Source organism: Procambarus clarkii, chromosome 57 (assembly GCF_040958095.1).
Source record: "Procambarus clarkii isolate CNS0578487 chromosome 57, FALCON_Pclarkii_2.0, whole genome shotgun sequence".
In the NCBI taxonomy this organism is placed as follows: Eukaryota; Metazoa; Arthropoda; class Malacostraca; order Decapoda; family Cambaridae; genus Procambarus; species Procambarus clarkii.
The window spans coordinates 14,146,694-14,157,971 of NC_091206.1; the positions used below are offsets into that span (position 1 = coordinate 14,146,694).

General features: G+C 36.1%; 1 protein-coding gene across 2 annotated transcripts; it reads left to right on the plus strand.

The window, feature by feature from the left end:
• The first annotated feature begins 872 nt into the window (after window positions 1–872).
• On the plus strand, window positions 873–11,145 carry LOC123745043 (serine/Arginine-related protein 53). Of its 2 annotated transcripts, none has more exons than XM_045725317.2 (6): window positions 873–1,301; window positions 4,133–4,258; window positions 5,461–5,595; window positions 6,759–6,934; window positions 7,325–7,548; window positions 8,957–11,145. In XM_045725317.2, exons 1-6 carry the CDS (start codon window positions 1,240–1,242, stop codon window positions 9,044–9,046), a joined length of 813 nt encoding a protein of 270 aa, XP_045581273.2. In that variant the 5' UTR covers window positions 873–1,239; the 3' UTR covers window positions 9,047–11,145. The 2 variants fall into 2 exon arrangements, with proteins under 2 accessions (XP_045581273.2, XP_045581274.2); XM_045725318.2 differs by having other exon boundaries at window positions 939–1,108; window positions 8,957–9,216.
• Window positions 11,146–11,278: the final 133 nt, after the last annotated feature.

Below are 11,278 nucleotides of genomic sequence, written 5' to 3' on the forward strand. Positions count from 1 at the left end.
CATGAATTGATCCTTTGGTTTTCAATTCTTACTAATCATAACTCCCAGATCCCTTTCGCAATCCGCCTTCACAATCTCAACACCATCTAACTCGTATCTTGTAATTCTATCATCATTACCTAGCCTCAGAACTTTACATTTATCAGCATTAAACTGCATCTGCCAATCTTTTGACCATTTCAAAACCCTATATAGATCAACTTGAAGTGACAGTGAGTCTTCTTCCGCGTTAATAAAATAAAATAAAATAAAATAAAATGTTTATTTAGGTAAGGTACATACATACAATAAATTTTTACAAAGATTGGTTGACTTATAGGTAGAGCTAGTACATACAATGCCTAAAGCCACTATTACGCAAAGCGTTTCGGGCATGATAAACTTAAATGACAAGCTTAATACTAATTGAGCATAATGAGTAGAATGAAAACAAGAAATGAAAACATACTCTCAATATAATATGGAGAGTATGGAGAGGATGGAGAGTACTCCATCTCCATGAAAATACTCTCCACTACCGCCCACAGGATGGGTATATGGTGCATAATAAATGAACTAAACTAATGAACAAACAGATCCACAAGTGCCTTGATAAATGATGATGATTGATGATGATTGATGAAGATTAAACCACCCAAAAGGTGGCACGGGCATGAATAGCCCGTAAGTGGTGGGCCTTTTGAGCCATTACCAGTATCAATAGATGATACTGGAGATCTGTGGAGTTGCGACGGCATCCTGCGTGACGGGAGATGTCTCCCGTGGGTGATAAATAAACCAAACTAATCATTATGTATAGGCCCGTATCCTTAAAATTTGTCACCATAGAAAACGTAAGCGGTGAGGAGAAGGAAGATGCGAGCGAGGTGAGCGGCATCAAAACACTTCCCGAGTAACAGTGTAGAGGTGTGGTGCACGTGCAGTCATCGGGGAGGATATAAACCCTTCCTGCAAACTGCACCTACCACCAAGAAGCAGAGGTGTGGTGCCACTTCGTCAGAGACATTCCTAGGCTATACGTCTTCATCTTATTAGCAACACCGAGACTTATTGGATGATACATCCACTCGCACTACTGTCCGATGGAGAAAAACGGTGTCCATAAACTGTACGTATAACAAAGGTTTCAGCGGCGTCTCGTGTACTGCGGGAAGTGTATGGAGGAGCCATGTAAACTGTATGTAAATTAAGAAGAAATCCGCTATACTGCACGTATAATTGAAGATAATATTGGCAAATATGGGCCGTTACTCGAGTGATTCAGACAGTGAGCGGACCAGCAGGAGGAGACGGAAAAGCAGGTATAATTAATTATTGTACCCAGTGGAGTTTTGATCTAAGGTTTTCCCCACTAAGAGTTCTTTACCATGTTATAATTATGTATACAGTGGGAAACCTCATATATCATTATGGTTTCTTTATTCAAAATAAGAACTTCTGGGTCAAAACTGTCACACAAGATATCGTCATCCTGTGCATTTTTGGGGACATTTATCGGGTCAGCTTTTCCATTTTCCAGCTTATTCTTGCCATTGAGTCACACATTCTAGATTTTCTGAATGTGGAAGATTGAGCAGTGATTCTTTTAGTTAGGTTGGGCTATGTTAGGTTATTATGATTATTTTACTGCATTTTGCCTGTTTTACCTGAGAGCCACTAACCCTAGTGGCCTCGACGAGGCAAGGAAGCTGGCGGTTTGTCAACTGTCCCCCCATTTGCCTCGATTATCTTTTCCAGGTATATTTTGAAACAACAGTTTTGGAAGTTACGACTTCGGTAGGTGGGTGGTTCCATGGGTTAATAATAATAATAACCCTGTGGGTAAAATAGCATCTCCTGTTCTCAGTCCTACATTGTGGCTTGTTGAGCTTGAAACCATTGCCCTTTGTTACATCTGACCTGAAGAAACTATCCAGATCAACATCCTCTAACGTGTTCAGTATTTTAAAAGTTTCAATGAGATCTGCCCTGTCTTGCCTTGTTTGTAGTGTTGTTAGTCCTGTGGCCTTCAAGCATTCCTGATACAAGAGATGACTTAGCTCTGGAATTACTTTTATTGCTGGTGTTGCACTTTCTCCAGAGCAGCTATGTCCATTTGAAAATGAAGTCTCCATGCTTAGATACAGTAATCCAAATGGGGGCAACACCAGAGATTTATACAGTTGAACCATTACCTTCTTTTCCTTATACAAGTAGTCATTCTCGAGTCAATCGACTTGAGAATGGTCCAGGACAGATCGAAACGTTGTCATCCCTTCATCTTCTAGTGTGTGGTCTGGTCAACAAGTAGTCAAAAGTATGCTTGAGTATCCCAAGAGTTTTGTTAGCTTTTCTGACTGCTGCACCCACCTGTTGAACAACTTTTAATGAATGGTGGATTTTGACTCTAAGGTCCTTTTCCTTATCAATCTGCTGTAATGCACCGCTATTAATTTGGTAGTCATGGTGTGGGGTTATTATGCCCCACATGCAAGGTCTTGCATTTGTCGATATTAAAAAGCATTTGCCAGTCTTCTGACCATTTGTGGAGTTCATGTAGATCTCTTTGTAAGACATCATTATTATTTCCCACTTTACCATAAATCTTTGTGTCATCTGCAGATTTGATAATGTGGTTTGCAATATTCTCATCTATGTCATTGATGTATATGACAAAAATGGTAGGTCTCAAAATGGACCTTTGTGGCCACCCCACTAAAAAAATATTTTTTATTTTTATTTAGTTGGAAAAGAGTCACCTTAGCCTGAAACTATTGTAGACCAGCCAATCTCATAAGTAGCACAACACTTGCTAACTGAAGTCTGAACTGTAAACCCTTTTCTAACCTAAGGATTGTTGATACTGTATATTGGAAACAGGCCCATGGGATCTTGTACTATTTGGATACAAAATGGAAATTTTTCAAATTGCACAAGGATAATTTCAATTATGTCAGTGTTTAAAGAATGTAGGTTCTCATGTCCCAGTTTCCAACATATCTGCAATTCTCCAATCATTTTTGAGTGTACACTTTCTACAAGTTGGGTTGAGTCCATCTTAGCATGGAAGCATGGAACAATGCATATTCTTATTTGACAGTGGAATTTTTTTTATTATTAGTGATCCACTGTTAACCCTTAAACTGTACATCATTTTTAGGTCCCCTTTCCTGGTATGCATAAAAAAAAAAAATCTTTCTCCTTTTTATAATGTAAAACATTTATTTCTGATGTTGGGAAAATTTTTTGAATCAATTTAGTTTGGCTGTAGAAGAAATGAAGATGAAGAAATGTTGAAAACGTCAAATTCTGAATACTGCATCAGTTTTCATGTAAACTATTTGTAATAGATTTCTCCTTGTCATAAATATCTTCCTGATCCATAAAAGTCCTTGAAATTTTGCATGGCATCAGTGGTTCTGGGCAAAGTTATCAGTAAATAGATGGTGATGCACCTGACATGTTACCAAGTTTTTAATAATGCCCAAGAAGGTAACCAAGACTTTCAGGATTTTTACCCATTGTCTTGAGGTTATCTTGAGATGATTTCGGGGCTTAGCGTCTCTGCGACCTGGTCCTCAACCAGGCCTCCTTTTTGTTACACACACCCCAGGAAGCAGTCTGTAGCAGCTGTTGTAACTCCCAGGTACCTATTTACTGATAGGTAACAGGGGCATCAGAGTGAAAGAAAGTTTTTGCCCATTTGTCTCCGCCTCCACCGGTGATCGAACCCAGAACCTCAGGACTACGAATCCAAAGCACTGTCCACTAAGCTGTCAGGCGCCCTGACAATTATGCCCTGATTATGACAAACAATTGCCAGAGGTTTCTAGTGTCGAATGACAACCACATAGAATGTTTAGGAACTGAATATTAAATCATTCACAAACAACAGGAACATTGTTTGTTTATCATTTGAGAATGACAGGAGATGTTTAAGTGTTAAACCTGCAGCATTGTGAAGGACTAAATAGAAAATTTATAGCATTGAAAGATACTCATAACAACAGATGTTTGAGTTTCCTAAGTGCATCCATAAAATATAATCAGTAACCATGTCTGTCTGTTCTTAATTGAGCTTGATTACAATACTGTATATATATTATTTATAAAAGGTTTAAAATTGTACTTACACAATTTTTATTATTGTCAGGTCTCGGAGTAGTAGCAGTACTAGTTCCAGAAGTCGTCATCGTCACCACAAAAAGTCACGAAGACACAGAAGACATTCTTCTAGTCGGTCATATAGCCGTTCTCGTAGTCCATCACCCAGTCGTAGGTCAGTTATATGTAATGAGTTAGTATAATGAATGCAAATTGAGTAAAGTCTTTCAATACAGACAACAAAATGACAGTTTTTACAAATTTATGATTATGTTATAAATAATAATTTTTTCACCTTTTTATATTATGGGCATAGTACTTAAGAAGATCGGTAATGTTGATGTTAGCCTGCTAAGTAACATGCAAATGAAAACTGGCTAATTGAATCTGGAAGCCAGCATTCTTATTTATTCTTTAGCCTATGATTTATTCCTATGGTTTATTTATTATTATTCTATTTCTATGGTTTACCTATTATGTTGAAAGACGTATGGCAGTTAATATAAAATAAATGAGATTGTCATAGCTGTACATTAGCTGTGTGTGTTTTATGCAGCTTTTATAAAATGTTAATTTTAGCAAGTTTAACATTCTTTTATGTGCCATATAGTAGTAGGCATCCATCAGTAGTAGGCTCTGATTGTCAGTCTGAGTGGCCTCTCCAGGGCGCAAAGCCAGGGTAGATTGGTACGGAGGAGAAGCTGTTACCCATGCAGCAGGTCCCCCCCCCCCCCCCCTCTCCACAGTGCCGAAAGTCTCAAATGGAAAGGCAAATGCCAATACGATTGGTTCCAGCGCAGTCACAGGAACTGAGAGTTCCGGAGTTGACCTCGAAGTTGGTGAAATAAGGCTTGGGGACTCCAAACCTGGAGACCGCTGTGGTCGGGGCCGGAGAAGAACCATCCCAGCAAGGGCAAGAAAAACCCCAGCCTCCTGAAGCAGAGCCTGGGCCGCACGTGCCCCGGGAGGTGGCTCAGGCCACCTCCTCTCTGTGCCATTTAGGACTACTGTAATTTACATTTATTTTCTAATACTGAAGAAGTTTGTAACTGTTAAAGTACTGTACAAAATGTTTGTGACTGCATGATATGGACAGAATTTATTTAGTTGAGTCACTGTTCATTCACTTCTATATAAGAAGACACTAAATAGTACAGAAATGCTATACAGTGATTTGTGCAATCAATGATAGTTATTGTCTTATTAAAAACAACAATTTCTTGTAACAGTTTACCTGTGTTGTGTTTTCACCAATATTTTGCAAACTTGCCATCTTATTAGGAATAATTTTTTAGAATTTTTATTATGCCCTTTAAATAGTAATTTTATATACATATACAATATATAAACTATAAAATTGATTTTCTTGCTAAATAGGTCCCACTCATTAAGTCGAGATCGAGAGCGTCACAGGCGTCGTCGCAGTCCTACTCGTTCCCGCTCAAGATCCAGGGATAGATCTAGCCGGAAGCATAAGAAATCCAAACACAAGCATAGAAAGCGCAGTTCCAGGTAATGATGATGATTAGCCATGTGTGGGAGTTTTTATTTGTAATTCCATCGTGCAATGGAATCTCATATTCCGTTAAAAACTAGCATGTAGAAAGTTATTCGTATTCAGGTTTTAGTGACCAGAATGTGCGTAGTATATCAGGCGGCACTTTGCTTCATCAGGTACCGTCAACAACTAATGAGTATGAGTGACTCTGCTGTGCTTGGGTCAGTGGTTACAAGATTATCACACTCACCAGAACTGTTTAGTGGTTTGCAATGGTGCATAAAAATGTAGATAGTTATATATACGTAATGTGTGTGAATACAGTATGTATATTTTATTGTTGTTATATTTTATTGTGGTGCATATATTAGTTACATGAATATGTGCATACCATTGCACTTGAAAAAAAACATAGTAAAAACTTTAAAAATACAAAGAAATAAAACATATTTGATGCATACAGTACTTACAGCTTGATGCAAAATGTGTAGGTCTAGGCTGAGCTTGGATTATTAGTTATGAGATTATCACTTGCCACAACTCTTAGTGGTTCATAACTGTGCATGACCATGTAGATAGGTATATATAACAAGCATATACAGTGTCACAGTAGCAAAAAAGTATGTTGTATTGTCCAAAGAATATAATATTGTGTGCATATTACAGACACAAATGCCTTTGTTGTAGCGATGTTCTATACGTTTTATTTCAAACATTTCTCAGATTACAAAATATTGTGCAATATAACTGCACAAAACTAGTGGAAAATGGAAATCAGTGACGCGGGAATAAATTGGTATAAATATATTTGCGGCATCTCCCGCCATGCACTGTGCTTTGGCAACCTTGGATTGTCTGGTCCATGAACATTCCTGATACTGTATCATTGTGAGATTTCTTCTCTCCACCACAGCCAAAGTTAGCTATGTAAATATTTGTTTTTCCTGTGGTCAAGGTAAACAATTTGGCAAGATTAACGAAAAAATAATTTAAGAATTTATGTTCTCTTGTGCACCAGCTGGTTGTCATGTAAACTGAATATGTAGTACTGAAGTTAATATATAAGTAGCATGCAGTTTTCAGTTGGAGCCCCTTGACAAGTCTTAGTGTCATGCTATTATTCTTATCAAGTCATAAATATAATTTGATAACATCAGACTTTTCTTTTTGTCATTAGCTCTGATTCAGATCATAGTGAAAAGTACTCAAAATCAAGGTCAGCGAGAAGCAGCATAGATCGTGACCGCAGCAGTAGGGGCTCCACAAAGGATCGTGATCGAAGAGACAAAGAAAGGGATAAGGAAAAGGTTCTCAGTCCTGTACCTGAAGAAGTCAAGTCTACAAAGAAACAAGGTGATTATATAAAGTTTTATTCTCTCTTCCTACCAGTATTTTCTATGCCAATTTACATTGCAGCAATTTTACTGATGTTCCTTCATGTTCTCTGTAGGTTGTTCAGTAAAGAAGCTTTTTTATCCATGATTCAGTACAAGGGTCTTACAAAAATTAAATAACTTTAGCACCACAAAAATGAGACTAATTATACAAGGAGAAACGGTGAAAACTAAAATATCTAGGTTTTTGTGTAATAAGAGAAATGAGAGCATGGGATTAGGAGACGTGAGATGAGTGGGGAAGAGAGATTGGCACAACCGGGTTTCCCATATACTACAGTTAAAGATTGAGGATTTCATTCATAATCAATGGTACTGTATTGTTAATATTTTTTGTCTTTAATTTCAGAAATGACAGAGTCTGAGAAAGTAGCATATTCACGAGCTGTAGAAGAAATTGGGGAAGATGGTTTTGTTCAGCAAACCTTTAAATCCAGCCGTGGTGAGAAAGCTCCCAAGAAACAAGCTGATAGTAAAGATGGAGATGAATTCAACTTTGGGACACAGGCCGAATTGGCTGCAAAAGCTGGGAAATTTATTCCTCTTAGTGACGATAGCCTTTTCAGTCCTCATGTAAGTACCGTTTGATGTTCTTTAATTCCTATTATGTTCAAACTTAATGAATTACCAAGTGAAAACCCAGCATTAGCATACTGTAATATATGCACATTCTGAGACATCATTTTGTGGGATAGTGCTCATGGATGATGATGCTTCTCTAATTGTTTTAGAAACTGAATGAAAGGTGTATGTGTCTAAAGCAAATGTTCTATCCCATTGGTTATTTATTATTATGATGGTATTTAGGTCTGGGGTCTAGCATTAGAACATTGAAGGTATTCAGCTGCTAATAGGTGTTTTGGAGACAACTTTTCAGCATTTTTTTTTAGTAAGTTTCATATTTGGACAGAATCTAAAGTGTGCCCAGAAAGGATATGCAATTTTTTACTCCAATAAATAAACTTTTCATGGAAGAGACAAGCACTTCATGCAGAAGCTTAAACATGGGAAGCTGCATATATTGATGAAGTGCATAAATTATTAATTACAAGAGCAAATGAAATTGGCAGAAATAGTTTGAATACATAAGTGCTGTGCCAGATGACAAAGATGTGATCCTACCTTTATATAACATCATTGTGAATGTAGGAACTATAAGCACTAAAGTATAATTATAGTAGGCCAAGTGTATTAACAACTCAAAGAGTATAGAAAATAACAAAGCATTTAGTAGATGAACAAGTCGATTTTCTTTTGCAGTGTAAGAGGTTGCGTGAATTAAGAGAATTTTCATTGAGACAACTAACAGAAAACATTTCAGAAAAATTATAAGGCGTATTTGGCACTTATGGACTTTGATAAATCATATGATAAAGTAGAGAAGAACTCTGGATAGTATTTGAGTGTATAAATAGTTGAGAGAATGTTATTAAATACTGTGAAGAGCTTTTATTCTGGAAGTGGAACATAAATGAGAATGCGAGTAACTGGTTTGATATCAGTGTAAGAGTACGCTATATCAAGGAAGTGTTCCTTGGTAGAATTCAGATTGTTCTTGGGTTGTACACTGTAAGTATGTAACCTGAACTTTTTTTTATTGCATCTTGGAAAATATGGCCTCTAGGAGCTATCAGTACAGTTAAACAGAGTTAGAAATCCTGCATATCCATTACTGTTGACAATCCTCTCCCTCATATCTGGAAATAATCTATAAGATTGCTGGTAAATTTGTTCTAGACATGGTGCCTGTCCTCCATCTCCATGGTTCCATTGTGGTGCTCATGAAAGAGAATGTTCTCGTATTGGTATCCTGAATGACATTTAGTACCTTTGAATGTTCTGTGAAAGTGCTTCATCCTAAGTTTTCCCGACTTGGTGCAGTCTTTTAATAATTACAGTACAGTACTTTTGTAAAATTAATTCAATGCATCACACAAACAAACCAATACAGCAAATATTTTAATAAAAGTTTCATTTTTAGCTGTTTGGTGATCCTGAGGAACGCGAGGAAAAGTATCTACGCAGGATTTTTTCACTTCGCCAAAAGGCTCTGCTTGGAGAACCAATATAAATCGACATTGGATGATGAAGTGTCATTCTTCAGAGTGCACATATCATTTGTAAAACATTTAGTACTTGTGAGATGCAGTGCAGTTTTCCTGCTTGTCTTCTTCTTGTAATTATAAACTTTACATTGTAAAGAAAATTTTGCAGGCGATGAGTCACAATAACGTGGCTAAAGTATGTTGACCAGACCACACACTAGAAGGTGAAGGGACAAATGACATTTCGGTCCGTCCTGGACCATTCTCAAGTCGATGGAAACGTTGATGAAACATCGTCGTCCCTTCACCTTCTAGTGTGTGGCCTGGTCATCAAAGAAAATTTTGTATGGTATAAACCTAACTTGCATAGACTGTTATATAAAACTATGTTTAGGGCTATAAATTGGGGATTTAACATAAATTGCTGAAGGTTATGTTGAAAAATGTTCCTTAGTGATACATTCTCATTGCTGTGAAATAAAGGTTAGTAAAATTCTTAAATAAATTTGTTTTTAATCTTAAAGTGATGGTGTAGAGATCCTGAATATATAAGAACATGAATCCATGGAAAAGTTATTGAGTTTGTGCCCCGCTTTAGTCAATGTGGCCTGGTAGTTACAAGATTATGAATACAAAGGCTATCCATGATCTGGGCATTGACATGTGCATGTTCTCCTAAAATTGACATACATTATCCTACAATACATACTGTACCGGATGTATAATTTCTTTTGGCAACATATAGTACAGTATTTCTTTTATACATAAACTGTTAAAAACAAAACTTAGTTCATGAGTAACATGAATATCAGTAATTTGATAACTACCTGTTTGAAACATTTTAGCACTATGGTGAAAAATATTATTTGTGGCTTTAATGAAAATATTTTATCTTTGCTATTCAGGGCAGCAATTTCAGCTTAAAAAAATCTTAAGGAATAGAAATGAAAGTTAAATTTATTATTACCCCCCCCACACAATAGTGTTGTATAAAACAAAATATATTGCAAACAGTAAATTCGGCATAATCATTTAAAAGTTGCATTTGTAGTGTAAATAATTATTTATAAAAAACTCTACAAGAACCATCATGAATAGGTTTGGTACATGCCTAATAACAAAAATCTTTGGCACATTTATACCTATTCCTCTCTAGCTTCCCTTTGATTCTTGCCACTTTAAATTAGACTTCATTTCCATTGTTTACTTTTAATTACACATGAGAAAACAGTTTGAAACCCCTTACTAATGTTCCACCAAACAGAGAAACCACTCAAGTGTTCCAGGTGACAAAATTGGTGAGGGCAATTTACAGCATTAACTATGCTTCCAGTTTTACCCTTACTCAAATAGTTATGCTTATTATCTGACTTCAGATTCAAAGTCTTGTTTGAAATGACTGCTTTATACTAAGCAGTCAAATTATACAGCTCTTTGGAAACAATACAGTACATCCTTATCCAAGAGGGTTATTCCAAATTATTTCCATTCAGAGCAAAATATTCTTATATCTACCATACATCCTTTTAAATTAAATACAAAATGAATACAGAAACTCATAAGTGCAGTCCATCACCGATGTTACTTACAAGTGATTCAATTAAAAATTTTATTATAATTCTTGACATAACAATGGTCAAATATAGTGACATGTGGCTTCTGACATTGATATCAACATCTTGGTCCCATTCCAATCATGCTCTAATTAAAAACGGATGTACATTACATTCAATTTAAAGAACTGTGAATCCTTAATTCTCATAAATCATTCTGTACCAGAGGAAGAAAACTTTAAAATTGAAAAACAATGTTATGTATAAAGTCGTCTCTTTAATACTTGGGTTTGAACATACACCATCCCACTAAAAATTCACAAACTACATCCATTCAATCTTCAGTAAAATCCAAGCATTATTTCTGTCATAACCATTGACAGCAATTTTAAAAGAAATTTTATATGAACTAAACATGGAACTTTTAATGAAACTTTTGTATCCGGCTGCACTATTAGAAGATTTAAGTAAATTAATCAAATTTAATTACAGTATTTTCCCACTTAAAAAAAAATTAAAAATTTATATTTTTGTGTAAATAAAAATAAATGTGCTTGCATATAGCAATGAATTGCAAGATAATTTTATTTACCCAATTTGTACTAAACAGTAATATATGTGAACTACATTTTATGATACCTAGGGCTATGAGCTGTTGAAAAACCAGCTTACCCGCCCCAGATGCTCAAAAATGTATATACGGTA

Excerpts from the sequence above, each read along its gene's own strand:
- LOC123745043 (XM_045725317.2), top strand. The coding sequence starts at position 1,240 with ATGGGCCGTTACTCGAGTGATTCAGACAGTGAGCGGACCAGCAGGAGG. Across the intron at positions 1,302-4,132 it reads AGGAGGAGACGGAAAAGCAG|GTCTCGGAGTAGTAGCAGTA; the intron begins GTATAATTAATT and ends TATTATTGTCAG. Across the intron at positions 5,596-6,758 it reads CATAGAAAGCGCAGTTCCAG|CTCTGATTCAGATCATAGTG; the intron begins GTAATGATGATG and ends TTTTGTCATTAG.